The sequence below is a fragment of the Ambystoma mexicanum genome, chromosome 2q (genome assembly GCF_040938575.1).
Source record: "Ambystoma mexicanum isolate Mex_15411 chromosome 2q, UKY_AmexF1_1, whole genome shotgun sequence".
In the NCBI taxonomy this organism is placed as follows: Eukaryota; Metazoa; Chordata; class Amphibia; order Caudata; family Ambystomatidae; genus Ambystoma; species Ambystoma mexicanum.
This window is the reverse complement of record NC_090924.1, coordinates 1,367,315,430-1,367,337,762: the sequence shown is the minus strand read 5'-3', so window position 1 is coordinate 1,367,337,762 and position 22,333 is coordinate 1,367,315,430. Positions and strand designations below refer to the sequence as shown.

General features: G+C 45.9%; 1 protein-coding gene across 2 annotated transcripts in view; it reads right to left on the bottom strand.

The window, feature by feature from the left end:
• The window catches only part of TOP2B (DNA topoisomerase II beta), a 934,132-nt gene that overhangs the window by 698,231 nt on the left and 213,568 nt on the right, over positions 1–22,333 (bottom strand). For both annotated transcript variants that reach the window (XM_069648849.1, XM_069648850.1), the window contains exons 2-3: positions 17,167–17,361; positions 6,493–6,583 (exon numbers count right to left, since the gene is read on the bottom strand). In XM_069648849.1, the coding sequence (XP_069504950.1) occupies positions 6,493–6,583; positions 17,167–17,361 (286 nt within the window). The remainder of the gene's footprint in view (positions 1–6,492; positions 6,584–17,166; positions 17,362–22,333) is intronic.

Below are 22,333 nucleotides of genomic sequence, written 5' to 3'. Positions count from 1 at the left end.
AGCGATTCAAATCAACTTTGACCACGCAGCGGGCATCCGCATACGAGGTCATCTTGTCGAGCTCACATATACACATGTAGTGCAATGCAAAACTAAATCCTGTCATGTTCCTCAGAGAAATCAGCACCCAAGACCTTGCAATGCAGGACTGCGAGAGATTTAAGGGGGAAGGAGGAGGAGGACATTCCCAAAGCGAAAGACAGCCCACTCGAGGGGCTTGGGGGGGGGGGATCCTATTAGTTGACTGGTCAGCAAATATTGAACATGGGACGAGCACGAGACATACTGGTGCAGCAGTTGTCCGCCTAGTTGACGGTAAATATGTAGTGCTCGTGCAGAATGATTACCCAAACACTACTGAGCTCAGGCGGCAGATCTCATAGTGCTCATCGAAGCGCTTCTAGCGTCCCAGGCGTGCTGCTGTATTCTGATTCAGCCTATGTCACCCCAACGGTGTATTCAGGGCTGGCGCAGTGGAAGAGAAAGGGGTTTAGGAGGGCTGACGGACTGCCGGTGCAGCATTATTGACAAATGACATAGACAAGGTCTCACTCAAGCAACATATCTCCCTGTACCTAGTATTTCTGAATATCTAGTCGTAGCGCAGGGGCAGGCACAACTAACAACACCTTACAGCTCATTAGCGATTGCTCAGGTTATTGAGTTACTGGGGAGTGCCCCCCAGGAGGAAAAGGATCTGTGGCAAAAGAGGATGCAAGCCGTCCAAAGAGTACTATTGTGGCGGCCGGAAACCATGGGCAAAAGGGTCATGCCACATGAACTGCTACTGGTCGCTTTCGACCAGTTGCATCATCCATCTCACGTGTCAAAACATCATATTGCCGCAGATTTGCAAGAGGCCTGGTTTGTTCCCAATCTACAGAAGACTGACTAAAATGGTTGTTAATTGCATTACTTGTCAGTCTTATAGTACTGGTCACACCTTCAGAACAATCAGACGTCCTGCCCCGCCCATTCTGCAAGCTGCATATCAACTACGGAGTTATGTGGCTGAGATTTAATGTATATCGTTACTTAATAGTTGTTGTGTGTCCTTTCTCCTGATGGGTGGAGGAAGGTCCTTGTGCAGATCCAGACGCTAAGCGTGCTGCTAAAGTTATGGTCACAGAAGTTTTCCCTCGATGGGGAGTGTGCGATGTATTAAGATCCGACAATGGCACTCAGTTTTTCGATGAGCTGTTCAAGGAAATAACAGCATAACTTGGCATCAAGCATCCGATGTGCACAATTTACCATCCGCGGGCCAACTGAATTTGTAGAAAGGGTCAACGGTCTATTAAAGGGAAAACTGGCAAAAGTGTGCACCACATTGAAGAAGAACTGGGTGTATTGATTGCCCCCGACATTACTTAGCATACGCACACAGCACTGCAAGGATCATCATTTATTACCACATTAGGTGGTAACCGGATGCACATGCCCCTATCTCCTATCAGGAGAGCATCCGATGCTCACAGGGCTGTGCCTGTAGTTGGGGATGAATTCAGGGATCATCTTTCTGCCTTAACAAAAGCAATAAAATGTATTTATCAACAGATCATACCACCACAATCTGAAGATCCACCCAGCTCTACATCTACCTCAGTGACATCACCACACTGCTCCAACTGTTCCCCGGAGATTTGATCTATGTAAAGAATTTCATCCGTCGGTGGAGTGAGTCCAGGTACAACGTCCATTCACTGTTGTCCATGCCAATCACCTGGTGGTAAAGGTCATGGAGCTGCAGCATTAGATACATCTTTTGGACGTCCGAAGTCCACCCCATGCCACACACCCCCGCACAGATTGAGTAAATGTAAAAAATGTGAGCACAGGATGGCGCTAGAGAGCCCGATGGGGATGGCGGTGTCTCTGTGAGCTCCCAGCAGAGCTCTGAAAAATCCTGGAATATCCTCAATGGAGGTGTATAAAACAGCATGCTTGGGACAGCAGGAAGGTATTATTATTTATTAATTATTAAGGTGTGCGGTCTCCCACCTGTGGCGCTCTGGTGAACGTTGCGCCCTGGGTCTCCTCCTGCACAGCAGCTACGACCCCTGCAGCAGCAGCAGATGGAGAGCTGGTAGGCCGCTGAGAGCTCTGGCAAGAGGGACTTGGCAGCCCGGTGGGACAGTCTAGTGAGACTGTGGCACCACAGTGGAAGGAGTACCGCAGCAATCCTTGGAACGATGGTCCCGGGGAATGCTGTGCATCGGCTCGGCGATGTGATGGATGGGGGGGGACCCGCCTTGCCCCAGCAACCAGAGCAGGTGGGTGGCGTCCCACCAGTGCATTTTAGAAAGCCTCGGTGGCGGAGGCAGTTAGGAGCCGGCCCCAGGCTCTGAGGCGATCTGCACCCCACAGACCATAACGCCGCCTGTGCTTCACCGGGGGATGAGCGGGGGCCACCACAGACAATTTTCGACTTCAGTCATGCAGTGAGAGGAGGGGCTCAACATCAGCGGTACCCTGAGGTGCCATCCGCCCAGACCCCCAATACTTCTGTGACCGGTGGTGGTGGAGGAGGCTCCCTGGTGCTGTGGGGAAGGCTTTGTGGAGGTCGGACCAAGCTACTGGCGGGAACCAATGGCCAGGGACTCAGGAGGTGCCCCTGGTACTACCAGGAGGGAAAGATCCCTTGCCCATGTGCCCGGCCCGACCTGTGCAGACCCCCAGGTTGTACTTGATTGCCGCTTTGAGCAGCGCCTCTGCTGTACCCCCCCCCCTTCCCTGGTTGAAGGCGAATACGGTGGCGGAGGGTGCTGGTGGCCCTGGGGATCAGACCCCCACCTATGAGCAGCGGGTGAAGCAGCCAACAACACTGGTGGAAAGTGGGGGGGGTGCGCCTGCCACTCATTGACCTGACAGCTGTGCCGGAGGAGTGAGGGAGGCCCTGGAAATCATCCTATTGGACGGTCCCTGCCACACCAATAGACCAAACTGAAAAGAGGTTTCTCCCCCAACATGGGCAAGACAGACAAGTCACAATAGAAACTCACCTTAGAGGGAGGATGCCCCTCCAGGGCGCCTAAGCCGCAACACCACACGGAGTCGGCAGACCCATCGGAGGCACTGGCAGAGGAGTCCATCCAGGTCCCTGCAGTGGACATTACAGAAATCCTGTTGGATCAGAAGGCAGGTATAAGCGGTCTTGACTCCAAATTAGACTTGGTCTCCTTCAAAGTCGACCTGTTGCAACATCGCCTGGACAAGCACAGCGACCGGTTGGACGAGGCAGAGCCTGGAGGATGCATCGACATTCCTGACCGCCAGAGTATCGTCTTTCAAGGCACAGATGAAGGCAGTGTCGGCCAAAAACGAGTATTTGGAGGGCCGAGCACGTCGTAATAAAATATACGCGTGGTGGGCATCAGAGAGGGTATGGGGCAGCCCTGAAAGGAAATATTCTGGGGACTCACCTATTCCGGGGGCACCCCCACCCTCCAAATCATCACCCTCCTAAATTATCAAGACCTGGACGCGATCCTCTGACAGGCCAGAGCAAAAGGGGAGTTGCATTTCGACGGAGACAGGATCCAGATCTTCCCGGATTTCTAAGCAGCCGTTCAGGCTTCGCGCCGACCCTTCACTGGGTTCAAGAGGTGACTGCGAGATTCTAACATTCAATTCTCTGTTGTTCCTGGCAAAGCTCTGAATCCAATATGAAGGAAAGACGCAATTCTTTACTTCACGGGAGGCAGCAAACTCCCTCCCCGGAACAAGCCGAGACAGCAAGATGATGACTGACATAGCCCCCACGGGGACCCGGGCTGAAATAACTCATGTCAATCGCGGCAGGGGGGGCCCTGCGCACACAACTCTGTGCGGTTTGTTAAGGTTATAAAATGTGCCACCTGACTCGCCTTTGTTCCAAAGATTCTGCTTGGGGGAACGGGGCCCTGCATTCTTGGACGGGCACGAGTGCCCCGAGCTCTGCACTGGGTTTGGTTTATGGTGGTGTGGGGACCAACGGGCGGGTTGTCCGCCTGGGAGGATGGGTGGATGGGGGTGTGCATGAGTCCTCCGGGCCAGGGGTGGGTGGGGGTAAAAGGGGAGGGGGTGGGGGTTCTGGTTGTAGGGGAGTCTGATTTCCTCTGTGGCGCCTCATCGCTGCTTTTAACAAAGCAGTCAGATCCCGTCTACATTCACGAAGTTGTGGCCCGGGGAGCCAGAATCGCAAGATCCTCGCACTCTCTGCAGCAATGTACCGAAAAAAGCCTCCTCAGGAGATTGATTTGGAACCTGAGGAGGCCTCTCATGAGGTGGACAAATCCAGGGACGTAACGGGGAAGGTTGCCACGAACGGCCCATCCACCGACGTATCGACATGAATCAAAGGAACAGCCCCCGCTGGCAACGAAACATTGTGCGGAAGAGGCATCCGGGCTTTCCAATCATAAACCGGCCGGTAAGGATGCGCACAAGGGACCTTAGGTTCACCCAAGGGACTGCGCCCTACACCAGAGGCCAATGGTGTAGTTGTAGGGGTAGCACCTAAAATGGCCGCTGCGGTCGTGGCGGGAACAGGCGCCATTTTGTCCTCATCTAAGGGGAACTGCGGCACGTGAGGAAGTGAGGCAGAGGTCTCTGTCGATGGATCAGGGGTCTTAATCTTAGCCTTAACATAAGGAACCTCGGCCGAGTCAGTACTATGAGGCCTGGAATGTTTTTCGGACATACCAACCGCCAAATTAGCCTTCGAAGGAAGGACCTCGGCAATGCCGGTAAAAGAAGAACTTTGCTTCTTTGCCCCCTCAACAGATCTGGTATCACCACAAGAGCGGGAACGGTGCGCTTTCACCGACAAAGCCTTGTCCGGCCTCTCAGAACTGTTGGTAGCTTTAGCCTCTGAACGAGGAACCTCAGACCCAGGCCCGGTAACAGCCTTATCTGCACGGGCCTCGAACATCCGTTCGGTAACAACCAGCCCAGCCAGGGCCTCGGGGCGCACCCCGGTCTTGTTTTTGAGGGAAGCCGACAGAGGCCTCAAAGCGAGCTTCGGTACCCTACGATTCAGTAGAACTGGGTCTACAAAAAGCCCCCCCACAGGAGGGGCCTCGGAGCGCACTCCGGTGCTCACAGGCCCCTTACGGAGACCCTCGGAGAAAACTCCGGTAGAATTATTAGGCCCAACGGGCACCTCAGGGCGAACCTCGGTGACAGAGCGGTCAACGCCCCTCCCGGACCGAGAGGAACCCGGAAAGGTATCCCCCGGCAGGGGTGCTCTGAAAAGTAAAGAACCTACAGGGCGTTTCTTCTTCTCGTCGATGAACGCCTGAAAATGCGAAGGAGGAGTTCGTCGGAACACCTCCTCCCACTGCTCCAACCGACGTTGAAGTGCCCGGACCGAAAGGGAGTCACAGTAAAAACAGGAGTCCCAACGGTGTTCCAGACCCACACACTCTAAACAAAGAGGACAGGGATCCGCCCTCGCGAAGCGACGGTGACACGAACAATCTGGAAAGTCTAATTTGAAAGACATAAACTAGTAAACGAACGCTAGCGGGAGCCAGAGAGGAAAAAATCTGAGGATGCAAGTGCGTCCGGACCCGATCGAGCAGAGAAAAGGACTGATGGGCAATGCGCAGGGCGGAGCAAAGGTGGGTGGGGTTACAGCCGTGTGCCGGGCCTCGCGCAGGAAAGAGGGACACATTTTTTAAAAAAATGTGGATGCTTTTTACAAAGTGCTCAGGTCCCGTCCCACAGGACGGAGAGATTTCCCACGAGGAAAGGGGACGGGACGTAGGAGTAAGTATGACCTCGAAAGGATTCTCTGCGCCCTTGACAGCAGTACCAGGTGCACATTAGACCAAAAATAAGGCATGTACGAGTTGCATCCTTAAATGGCAAATGCAATGCTCAGCATCGAAGAAGATGGACAGGAGAAGCTGGGACCAATGACCTAGCATCCCATATGGAGCAGGCCGCCTATGTATAGGGTCGCACCAATCAGCTACATGGATTTGTACCATATGTGAGGTGCGTCAGTTGTGACACTTTCTCCTTTATAAGATGCCATCCATGTTGTCTTTGTCAGAGCGCTTTGTGGCAGCAGAATTTTTTTCTTTTGCTTACTTGTTTTTTTATGAGAATAAACCTTATTCTCCTTGCAAGAGGTGTGCTGGGCCTTTTTCCTCCTAGTGGGCTGTATTTTTTCTGGTGTGAGAGCGTGGACAGGTTTTCTCTACACCCTACAGTTGCTTCACACCAGTTCTCCCAGATGTACTAGCAGGGAAGATTGAAGTGTTACGAATATTAAGAAGATCTGTGGAGGTACAACAGACTATACAGTCAAGTATCAGAATAGTGTAGCTCGGATGGCAATAGTCTTTCAGATCCTTTAGCACCAGAAACCATGCACATTTCAGCAGATTGCGACAGTGAACCCAAGCATCAACCCACAGAAAGCCCTAAAATATACTTCAAATAAGAGTCGATTTAGAACATCTAAACCACATTTTAGAATAAGCACACACAAAATGTACCTACCTAAAATTTCATCAAATATCTTGTACAGTCCAGGTACGAAGGTGATATCTCTACAATTCATTCCAATCTCTTCATCATAAACCCACATTGGCTGTAAAAAAAAAATCAAATCAGTGTTCAAACAACAAACTCTTGCCAAACTAAAATTATTATATGTTGATAGTTGCCGATTTTTTTTTTTTTTTAGTAAGAATGAAACAAACATTTGATTTTTATTTCAAGCAATAAACAAGGAAATCAAAGCAAACAGACACTGTGCTTTAAAGGGTTGCAGAACGATAAAGCATTTTTTTTCCAAATGTCAAAGAATTAGGAGGAGCAATGCTTTTCCAACTTTTGTTGGGAGGGAAATGTGTTTATAACTAGTTAACAAGAATTTTTAAACAAATGGAAATGCATTTGAATTTTTACAGCAGTGTTCGATTTGAAACTCGCAGAATGTTTGAATTGGGAACACATAATTCAATACAGTGAAGTCTATTAGGTAAGTGAGAAAGTTACTGTGCTATTCCTCATTAAACGTTATGTTCACTGATCTGTCTACACAAGCAAAGCAAGGATAGAGTCTTCTGTTACTATTTACTATATTTGGGACTCCCTTCGCAGCTCAAAGAATATTGAAACAGACTTCATGGTACGAAAATGGTCATCCTAAAGCAAGAGTTGTGGTGCACATTTCCAATATTTGTATTGTGAGTTTAGGGCCTCTATGAATGACAAGATATGGAAATCAAGCAGAACGTATCAGCATGAATTGCAAAAGAATCAGTGAGGAGCGCAGAAGTATTTAGCCAGGTTAAACGTTGATGTTTGGCATATTCTAAGGTCTTTCTGCCTACATGTTTAAAGGTAGGAGACACCTATGGGTTAAGACATGTTTCTCCGATTAGACGTGGACTCAAACTGCTGAGTCAGCTTTTCAGTTTTGTGAACATGCCTTGCGCAATATCCAACACGGTTAATAGGGGTTTTCAGTTCTATTGCACTCTGAATACCATGGATTAACTAATTGTAAAAAATACTTAGTAGTATTGTTAAGCCTTATGTACTAAATGACAGATCGAGGTGCGGGGGAGAATGGACTGCCCTGGCACACGGACAGCAAATATAAATGTAGTAGAGCGATTTCCCCAAACGGGGAACTCCTGTCCCCTGCACACCATGTTGGGCTATTCACCAAATATTTAACATTATTATTAAAATGATAATTTTTGGAATTGAGAAAATTGTGATGCTAGTTATTTTGGAGGCAGGCTTGAAATACATGAGACAAATGGGAGTAGTTTCTTACCTGTAACTCCATTTCTCCAGCGTTGGTATCTTTCATGGATTCACATGCTTAGAAAATTTCCCGTCGCCAGGCTGGGACCCACGACAGGGAATATTCTAAGCATGTGAATCCATGAAAGATACCAACGCTGGAGAAGGGAGTAGTTTCTTACCTGTAACTCCATTTCTCCAGCGTTGGTATCTTTCATGGATTCACATGCTTAGAATATGCCCCATCGAGGGTTCCCAGCCTGACGACGGAGAATATTCCAAGCATGTGAATACATGAAAGATCCAATGCTGGAGAAAAATACTTTTCTTCATTCTATGATCTTAATTTATACAAAGATTTATTTATAAAGAATTTGTTTGAATAAAACATAAAACATAAAAAGGGGCTGGAGGTGTCCCAACGTGTTTTGAGAGAATCTCTCTTCATCACAGGACATTTTTCTCCCCTCAAAATCCTACGAAATACATAGTTGCCCCGTTTTTCACTCATTCATATTGCTATGCCGACTTCCCTGCCTCATTTGCATGCCGGGTTACTTGTAATCTCCATCCTGTCCGAATGAGTTTCCTGATCTTCTCACTTATTAGCGTTTATGATCAACAGTGGACTTGCAATCTGGTAGACGATACTTTCATTGCCGCACAAATTCCTTCTCCAAAAAGTGCATCTTCCAAGAAGTAGTAACACTGCCGGAATTATCGGAGAAAGTGAGAATAGGGGTTTTCAGAACATAGTCTAGTGAGCAGTTCTAAGAAGACAACTTAGTGGTCTATACGGTTTACACTTAAGTAGAAGTATAACCATACTCCCAAATGCAAGATGGCTGAACAGCTATAGAGGGCTATGATCTACTCAGGGCTAATCGGTCGGGGGCTAGAGTGGCAGGAGTGACTCTTTAAAAATAAAAAAAGAGGCTCTCTTCATGAAACTTAGTTTAGATTCACGTCTGTTAGCTTGATTTTGTACAGACCTCCATATAAAATGCTTCACTTTGAAGAGCAATTGCTACAATGAAATACTCAAATGTTCCTCCCACCTGTTGACGTTGGGGGGATTTCAATTATGAAAACAAATATTCTTATGCCACATCCCTTATCTACGCCCTTGAAGCACTAAGCTTAGCCAACATGTTAAGACGGCCAGCCATAAGGGTGGCAATATTCTTGACCGAGTCCTGACCTTGAACTCTAAAATGTCTTCTTGGGCTGTCGACTTGTGTCCCTCGTTCAGACCATTGCATAATCTCTTTTAAGTCATCACTTCCCCCAAGGTCTGCTGTAGCCACCTAAGCCGGCTAAAAGAACCAAAATGGCTAGAAATCTTAAGGTGGTTACCCCCGAAGCCCTGGCAGACATTGTCTTTTCAAACCTTTCTAATGTGCCACTTTCTGGCAATGTCGGTGTTTGGTGTCAGCTTTCCAACAGGTGACTAGGGAGGCAGTGGACCTTCTGGCTCCTGTGCGAGGAAAAGCCATCTAGCTTATCAGCAAGAACATGTGTTTTAGCACATAGATCACTGAGGTTAGGAAACACCAAACTAACTAGAGGATATATTGAGTATGTCCTGAATATGGCAACAAAGCAAAACAAGTGCTGAAACATTATGAGCATTTATGAATAAAGTGAAAGCAAGTTGGTGAGAAGGGCTAAAGTACCACAGAGTGAGTTGTACGAGATAAAAGTTGTGGCAAAGCCAAAAAGACTGCCAAGAATGTGAAATAAGCACTACTCCAAGATACAAGAGTTCACCTGACTACAGGTTGAACAAAACCTGCGTTGGCCAGAACTTGAATACGGAAGTACAGCAAAGTGCACAGGGTTATTGGTTGCGTGACTTGTGACGGGACAACTGCAACAGACGGATTGACCCACTGAGAACTAACCAGAAGTTGAACTGATACTATTTTGAGAGCCAGAGGATTTGAACTGACAATTGGGTTTTGCAAGCTGAAAGAGTTGGCGCCTTGGGGAAGGATTTCCCCCAAGACATTATGAACTGTGTTTAACCTTGGGGAAGGGAAACCCCTGATGCCTATTGGGGAACTGTTGAACGCTTGGGGAAGGGAACCCCGAGGTCTTGGTATAACTGTTTTGAACATGAGCAAGGGCAATCTAAGAGAAAACCAGAGACTTGGAAGAAGCTCTGAATTTTACTTTTGAACACCATTTATTTTGTTGCCGACATCTCTTCACATTGTACCTCATTATGACTCCGGCGGTAGCCGTGCCGGTATAAACAGCACGGCTGCCGCCAGAGTCTTTTTATTTTCCAGCGCCTGGCAGATGGGACTTACCGAGATATTACAGCCCTGGCGGACCCGGTAATTCCCCCATTGCCGGGCACCGGGAGAAATAACTCACCATTCCCATTCAAGTCCCATTGGGCTCAATGGGAATAGGGAGGATGGATGCACCGGCACTGTGTTCAACCGTGCCGGTGCATCGTCAAGGTCTGCGAGCAGGTGCCATTCCGCCAGCCAGGTCTGACCTGGCGAGCTGAAAGGCACCCGCTCGCAGAACTCAAGAGTATGCCGGTCCAGTAACAACAGTGCCGGTATCTTACTGGCACTGTGTTTACTGGATTGGCATACTTATAAGGAGGCCAAACGTATAGATTTAGTTGAGGGCAAGTATATGTTTTAGATACAGATAGACTTTTCCTTTGAGCTTACTGACACAGACTATCTTTAGTTGTCTATAGGTAGGGAAATCCCACCTTAGCATAAGGCAAAAGTTAGGCCTTCCTGCATCCTAAAATTTAAATTAAATTAAGCTTTACTTGGAAAGTTGAATCTGTTGTCTGTGTCCTACTTCATGATGCCGTCACAGTATATAGGTGGTAGCCAATGAGGGTGAGGAATGAACTCTGTATATTGTGTGCGTCACAGATGATGATTTTTGTACTTCTTCGAGATGTTCGCTTTGAAGTAGCCAGAGAGCTCTGTGGCAGTGGGATTTATAACACCCCATCACCTTTTTCATTTTTGTATGCAACTCATTAAAGGGTGAGGATGATTTGATTTTAGAGCACACGAGAACACCTCAGGAGCAGTCATGGTGGAGACCCCAGAAAGTATTGGCACAGAGTAGTAACATGGGCAGACTTTGGGTTTCAGCTTGCCCCTTCCTTATGGTCACTGGTGGCGGAAGCAAGCTGGCGAGGTCTCAGCTCTCACAATGGGGACAAGCTTTTGTCCCGTTTGGCTATACATTTCAAGAACTCATTTGCTGCTGAAAGATGTATGCTCTCGCCAGGATTACTACTTTATAAATATAGGTTCATGAAAACATATATGTGACATTTCTGGTGTGGTCTGGAGATTCGCCAAATTTGAGCAACTTTTTCCAATTGGCTTAATGGTGTACAGTCGACATAACATTTACCAAAAATTATAGTGACACTCGAACAAAAAAAATTGGGACTTGCTGATTTTTTTTTCAGAAGGGATGCCAATGTGTTTGCTTTCTAAATAGACTGATCAAAACATTTTACATCATCCAAGCTTTCAACCTATTGCCTGGAGGTATCATTTAACATAGGGACAATATTAGTACATTAGATGCAATTGTAGTTCCACTGCTGAATATATGTTATATGACATTTGTATAGAACTTGCCATCATTGGTTTGACCACAAAGCGCTGTGGGGTATTACTGTTGGAGGACCGAGGTCCGAGATGTGGAATTTGAAGTAGGATTCTAGAATGCGTGTGTGCATTTTTAGCTAGCACGAAGGTAGGTAGCAACTGCCAGGAGAGTATGCGAGTCAAGGACACTCAATTATGTGCTGATGTGCACAGCTGGACCGAATTTCTTCGTAGATCTCTGCTGTATTCTGTTGTCAGTGGTGATTGTGTGCTGTGAAGTCGAGTATTGATTGTTGCAGATGTATGTAGGTGGGTGGCTTGGCCCCCCGGTAGGATACAGCTCAGCTGTGTTGAGTTGTGATGGGAGTGCTACACATACCAATGATAAAACCAGACATCTAGTTACCATGAGGCTATGCAGATCGTATCATATAGAATGACTGGAATCCTTTTTCTTTGTGGGCTAGGCCCCCCCCTGTTGTCTCCTTAGGTCACCACTGAGTTGTTAATTTTGTTAGCCAGAATAGAATGCTGCTATTCTGGAGGTCGCCCACTCGTGCCAAAGAGAGAAGAGGATTGCAGCAGAAGCAACCAGCGTTTGCCTAAGCCCATTGCCAAGGTCTTCAGTGACCAGGGAAGAACTTAGACTGAGTGCTCCACTTCTAAACAGGTGGGCCCAATCAGTCTCATGCCCAGTTATGCAGTCCTGCCTCCGTTTGACTTTGGAATAGTCTCTGGATCTTCCTGTGGGCTGGCCATTCACTGGAGAGGCACAGCTGCTGCAAAGTACACAGGCCAGAGTTCGAGCGTGGAACTTGGCAGAACTTCAGCTTGTGGCCCATGAAAGCACCTCTATGCAGTCTGCGTTCTACCGCCGTCAAACCCTGAACCCGCTGACCCCTGCATGGGGTTTCTCCACCACCTCAGGATTCTCTATTGTGGGAGAAGTAGTGGCTGTCATTCTAAGTTTGCCATCCTGTCCAGCTCAGGGTCTTTTGGAATCGCATCTGCTTTTGAGATGTGAAACACCTAACCAGCCCCAAACCCAACATCTACTTCAACTACTACATCTGAGAATCCTGGACCAACTGAAAAGGGACCGATGCATAGGTGAGTGGCCCAAATGCTTCTAACTTACATAGAGGTGGTTGTTTTAGCAAACTGAGTAAGGACCAAGAACGTGTGTCGCACTTGTTGCCACAACCAGTCGATCGGGATTGCATGGGTGAAAAGTCCACTCTTTATAGACTAACTTGGCTTGGCCATGAGCAGTGAGGTTTCCAGTGTATACCCCAGATTGGAGGATTTGAGTGTACCCCAAATACGTTTCTGGACCCATTTGTATTATTGGTTCTATTACCTTTAAAATTACTTACCTGTTGGCTTTGACCAAGTTGTGCGCAAAGGAACTTTAGACTTCCTAACTCTTCTAGACTTAACCCCTTCAAGAATACTGGAAATCACTGAAACTAAAGCAAACCTTCCATTACAAGGTAACAGTTAACTGTTTCTTTTACCACTTTACCTGATCGGTTTTTAATATTGATTAAAACTGTTTTAGTGTAAAGGGATGTGTAGTATCCCATTGGTTCTACCAACTTTGAGTATATGTGTATTTAAGTGTATGGCCATTATATATATAGTATCAATGTGCCTCATAAGAGTATTTTTGTGAATCTGCGTGGCCCTTTATTACTTGGCTATTGCCAAGTGTGCAGAATTGTACCTATGTAGCAAACCGCCACTCTCCCAAGTCTGCCTTGCTGCTCAAACTACCCAGCAAGAGTTTGTTAAATCCAAGTGTGAAATGCCCTTGCTTATCCATAGGTTCACCTCTCAGAACTCAAACACAGCGAAGAGATTGCTGCAGATGCAGAGCATGGTGGTTCCGTATGCTAGGCAGGCGCTGCTTTGGAGAGTGTCCCGTCTACCACCAACTTTAGATGTCCTCCTGGAAAGGAGATGGTGGGTATACTTGTGATATGCATCCTTAGAGGAAGCTCATAAGCAGGGAAGACATCAGAAGTCAGGTAGGTGTTGAATTTACATAGGCGTTTCTCCCAATTCCTGTGGCACTGTGGGGCGCTGCGGAAAAAGTGGGTGGAAATGGCACTTCCCTATGGACCCAACCTAGAAGTGTATTTTCTGTCAGCTCAAGCTCAACGCGCCAACCATTCGTATGGAGAGAGCATAGAACCACCACATGTCAAACTAGAGGGATTTGCGGCTGGAGACAGGGAGATTACATCTCTAATACTTGATAAAACAGTGGTGACTGCCAATTTGAACCAGTGGCATGCACTTTAGATGCATGGAAGTGCATATTTACCAGACTACAGATTGTATCACCGTATTGCCATTGGCTCCCTCTATGGAACCACGCCCTGTTCCCCTCATTAGAGACCTGGCGATCAAACAGAGATGGGAGCAGAAAGACTACTAAACTATAGGTGACCCGAGGGCGAGTTTGACACTCAACTGTAGGGACAAGCATACAATAACACCGGTAGACACCCTACATTATTACAGACTGCGGGCAGCAGTGCGTGCACATGGCCGAATTACCCGATGGAACCCCCCCCCGGACAATAAGGTAATGACATACATAGCAAACTCCAGAGGTTGCCCTCATGTACGGTCCACACTATGCAAAGAAATTCTGTCAACTACCCTCAGAGGTCTGGATCACTCAAGTGAAAAATGGAACACTGAGCTTAACCTAACACTCACTGACAAACAATGGTCCGCCATGTGCAAACTCACATCTGAAGTGTCCATGAATACGTGTCTAAAGCTGATCCAATACAAGGTACTCAACAGGCTACATTATACTCCACTCATTACAAAGATGCTAGCTGACTCTGCGATGCGGCTCCAGAAATGCAGATACGATGCACATGTTATGGAGCTGTCCTGTCCTGACACAATACTGGTATTCAATCCACGTTGCACTAGCAGCTATGACAGATCAACAACTGACTATGTCCCTGCTGTCTGCAATGTTTGGGCTGTGGCAAGGGAAGGTGGACAACACCTCAAGAGCCCTACTGAACATAGGATGCATGGTGGCTAAAAGATGTATACTGAAAAAATCTAAGTCCAATAGTCCGCCCACGTTTAGAGAGTGGCTCAGAACTAACGTGGATCAATAATAATGAAGAACAATATATACTTAAACTACCCCAAACGTCTAGATCCAAAAACGAATAGGGGGGCCGGGTTTAACACCTACTTATCCAAAGACTGAACTGACTTAAAAAACATGTTGAAGAATTATTTTCCTTTCTTGTTTGTAATGTTGGGAAAAGCAAAATTGATGGTAAAGAGAAAACTGTTATATTATGTATAAATTGAAAGAATGCCAATGCCTATTTTGCGTTGTGTCATGTAATTATCTTAAGCTGAACTATAAAGTAACAAAAACGATTTAAAAAGAAGCCATGTAGGTGACACCTCGCTACAACTGTTATATTATCATTGTAGGAGGTCCGCATTAAGAGCTTGTGGGCCCAGTTGACATTACTGGTTCACAATGGCAGCTGTCACCTCAGGTGTGCATTCTGGGTTTTGTTGGCAAATTGCCAGAGGTGAAACACAGATTCATGAACTTAGGATTTCTGATGGGCAAACGGCGAATACTGCTGGGATGAAAGAGGAAGAGTCCACCATCGGCAGCAAAATGGATTAATGATGGAGTATGATTTCCCCCCCCCTCACACTCTCCGCTTTTTTGATTTAGCCAACGGCACGGCCACACTCCCGCATGCATCTGCTTTCACATTCAACTTGAATGACACTTCTGCTATAAGAACGTAGCTACCTTTCATGACCCAAAATTCGAACTGTACCTATACACATAACTGACTATCCTCTTACACACTCCCTAGTGAACATCTCTCCACCTATCCACATGCCAATTAGGCATGGGTGGCCATTATGCGCACACTCATTAGCACCTACTAACTTTGCAATACTTTGGTCCCTCCGAGGGCTCTCAACAGACAGAGTGTTGGAACCATACTTATGGTCAAAGGCACTATACAAATGACGAAACGGGCGAATGATATGGAGGAAGTTTACAGCACACTGCTACCAGCCAGATGCAGCCCCAAGGATATTCGGTCAGATTTCTGACAATATCTTAAGGGCAGTGAAAAGATTGAAGGAGGCAATAAAGGGGGACCAAGATGTTGAAATAGCACAGACTGTATAAATGCATTCAAACTGATGTGAGTCATATCTATAAACGTATATTCCTTATCTGTTGGAGAATGGTTTATCACCACCAAGTGTTTTAAATAAAAGTTATTTTAAAAAACAAACCTTAACAGTGGTAGTTCTGAAAATCACTGCCAATACCTTGTTTTGCATTTTTGCTGTGTGCAGGTTCACAACCCTGCACATCATTCTACCTCATACAATACATCTTCCAAGTTTCCCCACTGATCAGTAACACTCTCCCCATGTGGTACTGCTCCTTGGTGTCCCCACTGCAATTTTGCTCTCAGCTTTTTCTTCAGGGACTTTCCACTGGAGCTATTTCACCCTGTATACTTGATACCCACTTGATACCTGCTACAGCAGTCTTCCCCCAAGCACTGCAGGAGGCTGCTGCTAACACCTGCTTATTGCAGGGTGCCTCAGGACTTCTTCTCAATCACCCTAGCAAAGGTGCACCACTACCAGGACGTAGGCACCACCACCACCACCACCACCACAAGATTGGGATGCCCCAGATACCCATCAAGGTCTCCAGTGGATGTTCCCCGCACCACAAAGCTCAAATGTTATGCTCCAAAGCACAGTACACAGATCAAAGGAATACCCCTGCCTAGACTTCAAAGATCAGGGTGCAACACCTCTCCAACTAATTTATAGACCTGTAGGAAGCAACTCCAACTCTGTGAGCACAGAAATCTCTCCCTCTGGACACAAGCACTTCAAGTGCTCTGAGCACAAACCATCCAATATAATACCCACATACTGCACCCGCTTTCTTCTGAACTGCATGCACCAACACAACAGCAAAGCTACCTTGCATTTGCCCTCTGCCTACTAACCAGACCAGTCGCCCCCTCCGCTTTCACATTTGCCAGAGAAAAAGAAGCATGCAAATACTAGGTCAGGGCAGAATCAAAGAACCTATGTAGGAGAGATGATCTGAAGAACCCAATGGACTGGTGCAAAATGGAGCATGCCCCCACAGAGGCGAGGAAAAGAGCCCTTTGCATTTGGTGGCAGAGTGCACAAAGGCAGGCTGCTTTTCCTGGTTTTGGCACTTTCCCCTCCCGGGACGATAAAAACAAAAATGGCTATGCTGCCTCTGCCCGGTAAACTGCTGCCTGGAGGAGAGAAGGTCTGTATCATCAACTAACAAAATGGAAACAGTGGAGGATGCAGACATGGCAGAGGAGACAGACAGCTGGCATGGTGTGGCGTTAGCCTGGAAGCCATCTGTCTTGCAGCCAAACCAGGTTACACCATCGAACAACTTAGCAGCAGTTGGCCTGGGATGACCCAAGTAAACCCAGTCATCCAAATCCAAGAGTAGCAATGCATCGCCACCGGTGGAGCATGCTGCACAGTCAGCCGTGTCAGGCCCAGTATCAAGCAGCTGCTTTCTGGTCTCCTTCCAATCCTCCTTGGGACTCTGTATGACAGCAGGATGCATGGGAATTTTAGAACCTCACATAAAACATGCCAAAAGCAAATGCACCTAGACCACTGGTGTGTACAAAACCTGCTAAGTGCTTAAGATAGTAGAACAAGCACAACAAATTTGAACATAAACACAAAGTATTCTTACCTGGGTTACCGGCTCTACGGATCCAATGTATGTATCTGGACGAAGAAGGATATGCTCTAGCTGGGTCTTCTTCTGGTAAACTCTCTCAACAGACATCTTCTTGGAGTCATTTTTGCTCTTGCCCGTGTCGTTTTTAATTTTGGCTTCTTCCTCTTCCTCCTTTTTGGCAGCATTGTTTTGATTATCAAACAAAGTCTATTGAAAGAAGTCAAAAGGATTGAATAAACTAGTATCTATATGAAGGCAGAAAAAGAGATACAACACACTGAGCGACAAAAAGCAGTGCACAAAAGCAGACCAAAAATGTCTGTTAGCTTTAAACCAGTCATAAAAAGTTTTGCTGAAATTGTGACAATAAGGTACAATAGCTCATAAATGCTTTTTTAAACACTTTGTACAATGTTACATCAAACACAATTTCAGATGAAAAATAAAAGGTGTGACCCCAGAATAATAAAAGTGCAGCTATGAAGAGCAGTCTCACAAGCACCTGCTCCTAGAAAAAGGACAGTAGGTGGTTACACATCTGAAGGAGTTTATTTGCAACTCTCATGCTTCCAAAACAGATTGCAGATTTTAAATCTATGCAACTGAAACATTAGTCACAATAAGAAAAGAGCCTCATATGATTGGCTTGCAACTGTAGTGGTACTTATAGTGGAACACTAAGTTTCGCTGAGTACATTTGTCAGAAGGCCATCTTTTATCCCCCCGCCCCGATTCTGGGAATTCATTTTTTTTTAAAAAAACAAATAGAACCCCAAAGGGAAAAAGAATCGATGGCCTTCTCACATATTGGCATGGAAAACAACAGTGCTGCTCACAACTAAACTCTCATACCGAAATTTGTAACAACCGTAACAAAGACATCCTTGGAGGGTCATTATGAATAAATTATAGACTTAATGATGTGCTTTGTATAGAACGGTTTGCAGGCTAAAGCATGTCTTGGCATTAATCTTCTACTGGCCAGAGGGTTGCTAAAGCCTAAAACGAAATATTGTAGTGCTATACTTGAGAAGAGGCAGTGCAATTCCTAAGCATGCTTGATAGAGAATACCAATTGGGAAGAACAGGCTGCCACCTACATGGTTTTCAGCATTTGCGATGGACCGGAGGAAGACTCTCAGAGTACCCCCTGAAAGCCCTAACTGGTAAAAAAGGATCGACTAGGCAGGCTAGACCAGAAGAAAGACTGATGGAAACTAAAGATTACAAGGATTTTAAATTCAAATCTATTTTTGGTTAGATCACAGACCAGGTACACTGCTGCCTTGTGGAATTCCTGTCACAGGGACAGGGATTTTTTTTAAGGGGGGACTGTCTGTAAGGCACTGTAATAAACACTGGAAGAAGCGAGCCATTACAAATGCTGTAAAGTCACAGCCGTCGAGAATGGTTCTCAAGAAACAAATTCCCTCTTGGTTGGAATGCAGTGTACAAATAGATATTTTGATAGACATTGGTAAACCTGAAAACATGATGTGACTTGAGGACCGGTCTTGGAGACTGTGTTTCCAGTCTTGTGGAATCCACAATTATGATTCCAGCCGTCTCAATTCTGGGGAAGGGAAAGTTGGTGTGACTATTCCGGTTAAATCGATAAAAACAGCGCGCACACACACACACAAAAAAATTAGGGTAGGTGCCATGTTACATTTTTAATGACACTGAAGAAGTTAAACCCACTTGTCATTTTGTAATGATGAATCCTTCTCCTCCCTCAGCCTCCATCATCCACACCTCCGAACTCCTTGTCCTATCAGCAGGCAGTGGCAGGCAGTGGGCGTATTGGTAGGAGGGGGGGGGGGGGGTAGGAGAGCTGGCCAATCCGCAGCGTGGGAACGATCAATGGAGTGTCACCGGCCCTATAAGAGATCAGTTTTCAAACAGAGAGCTGGCCTTTCTTTGACATTTTGACTCTTGGGGACTTTAGATTTTTCCTTTGATTTTCCCACTCTATTGCTGGAGATACACAGCTACCAAGGCCTTAAATATTGCATGGGAGACAGACTAGGAAATTTAGAAGCTAGCTGGGCCTGCCATTTGAGGAGCCAGAGGAAGTATGGTTGATAGGGACTACCCTTGACCAGATCGGTGCTGTCCTCAGAGTAGCCCTGCGGTTTCCATGGATGCCCCATAACCAAGGCCTCCCATGCAAGTAGATTAATTTAAAGTAGATTTTGCACCTCAAAACACTTGTGTATAGGCGTGTTATAAATGCCATATCATATCAATGCAAATGCCACATAACTGTGGGCGGGGTCTGCCGGCCTCAATCTCCATCTCCATCTCGCATAGCGGGTAAGAGGGTGGAACTGGGGAGACCCTTGGTACATTTTATTAAATTCAACTCAAATTAATTCCCCTAGAGAAAATCACCCTATCCATTTAAATTGAATTGTGTTGGGAACTGCCTGCCTTAATCCTTTCCATTAAATTGTGGGGAGGTGGTGAAGCTGTGTAGATCCTTATTGCATTGAATTTAAGTTAAATCAATGAATTCCCTTCTAGAAAATCACAGGATGAGTGTTGTTAGAATTCGAAACTAACAAAGTTCATGCCCAATGTGTTAGAGCCGGTATAGAAAATAAAGTACTTAGGTGTCTACCTTTCTGAAACCCCAGTCTTCTGCACACAAGGGGGAGTGTCCATAATCCCAAATTAAGCAACCCTAAAACTCTACCATTCAAGTGTGCAAAAGAAATTACCCATTTATTAACTTCCCTCCCAAATCAAAATCCCAAGGCCCTGCATTTTATGCAAACTAACAGCCCAAAACGATTTTCCCCATTGAGTTCCTTTTCTAAACTTTGCCTTTCAAATCAAAAGATCCAAACTATTTCATTTTCATTGTGCATTTCTCAAACCCTGCCATTTTATAAAAAATGGCAGAACGATTTTTCCATTGTATTCCCACTCCTTGTACCTTGCCTCCAAACCAGAGTAGTCATATCTAATTGATACCTGGGGCTGGGGGTTGCTGAGCTTGATAACAGACTAAGCAATCACTCTTCGAGTTATATTGTTTGTGGGTGAAATTTGAAGAAATCTGATGTAATTTGATGAGTGTCCATCTCTCAATTTTACCTGTGCGTTTTATCTGTAAGTCCATTATAAATAAAAGTCAGTCAATTGGTGCAAGTAATTTGAGATTCTGATAGTGTGTTGTGCCACAGCGTTGGTGACTGAAGTTTCGGTTGTTTATTATTATTTGTTAAACATTCAATAAATATATTCTTACTGTACACCGGTCTGGTTTCCTTTGGTGCTACAGAGGGTATTTGCTGGGTGGTGCGAGGTTGGAGGCCTCACTAAAGTTGAATGTGTTTAAGCGCCACCTTGCTTTTGGGGGGTTGGGAGGGAGGGGTTACTCCCAGAGTTGAAAGTGACTAATACATTCTGACAAAACTGCTGTAGACCGCGTCGGCTACTCCCAACATAGCAAGTTGCTATGAAAACGGTCACAGTCCACCGTTATGAAAAAAGATGGAAGAATGAGTAATGGCACAAGTGAGGGTGATCCTCTTTCGGATGCCTTTAAGAGCCTAGTGTAAACTTCCAGGAGGACTGTTTCTGTGCTATTTGAATTATGTGCCAGTTGGCCAACGTTGGAGGGAGGTGAAATTCCTATACTGGTGATCCGACCTTAAGTAAATAAGGGCATTGTGTTGCATCCTCTTTCAAATTACCTTCCTTTTCCTCTGACCCTTGAACCAGCAGCCTCCCCAGTTAACCAGCCTTCTGCGCACTGTTCCTTTTTCCACCTCTTTCCAATACCCTCAGAACAGCATCTCCATGGTGCTCACATTAGCATGTAACCTTGCCAATACAACGGTGCACCATTTTAAACAGTGTTTCAGTATGTAGGTTTGGTCGTTTGTGAACCGGGATGGCTCGTAGCAGCACCATGGGGCAACAAGCACCCAGGAGCTCCAGAACCCTTATGCGAGTGCTGCACGGCTGCCTTGCCGTTCCACAAAATAGGTAGCCCCAGAAATTGCACCAAAGATGCTGAGGCCATGGACAAACTCAAAAGAAACAACAGAAAGAAAGTGCTGCAACCCACGCAGACCAATAAGCGACAGGCAGGCTGGCGCAAACATATTAGTGATAACCAGATCTGTGCAAAAATCATACAAGGGTGTGAGGGACCTGTACTCGCATCAAGATTCTCAGTTCCTGCATCATCACGGTTAGAATGCTACATTTGTTTTTAACCATGTCTATCAGAAGTCAACATTATATGAACGCTACACACGTGAACAGCCATATGGTTGCAAGATCTGGCAATGCTTCCTGCACAAAACGATTTGTTCACTGTGCCAAATCAGACACAGTCAATCTCCATAAAGTAATACACCTATATCTTCATTGAACTAAAGCATTTTTTGAAAAACATAACGAAAATAAGCAATGAAGCAAATGAGGAAAAATAAAACGAAACAAACTCCTGGCAATCTAGCCCCAACATAAAGCAAGCCTTACTGCCCACTTTCCAGAAAACACCAGGCCCCACACGTTACCAGGTAAATCTGGTGAAATGGAAAGACTGAACAAATGCAGTTTAAAATATTTATTGGCTGCGTACAGCTTAACATACAGAATTAATAGAAAGAATCCTGTATGTTACATAATTTTTCTGGTCACGAGGAACAGATTATTATTCAAGACTTGCAGATCATCCAAATGGTGAAGACAGGGGCAATCAGCATTTGTGAAAAATGTAATTCGAGGAGTATTTTGCCAAAAAAAGGAAAACTAAATATTCCCCAGGTATCACTTTGCCATGAGAAAGGTGGGAACAGGTGAAAATAAAAAAGTTACTCACTGTAATGACTACCTTCCTCCTAGTCCATTATCCCCTTTCCTCCATACTTGTGGGACATTCCATACTTCAGGACGGGACCGGAGCACTTTTATAAAAAAGCATCAAAAATCAATTCTTGTCCTTTCATTTTTACGTGGGGTACCGCACGTGGCCGTAACCCAGTCCTCCTGAGCTCCGCCCCGCACATCGCCATTCTGTCCTTTTCTATCACCAGATCAGACCATTTACGCAACATTAGAGAATACTTTTTAGAGGGGACAGCGGGCATATGGAGGAAAGGGGACTATGGACTAGGAGTAAGATAGTCACTACAGTAACTTTGTTATTCTCTTACGT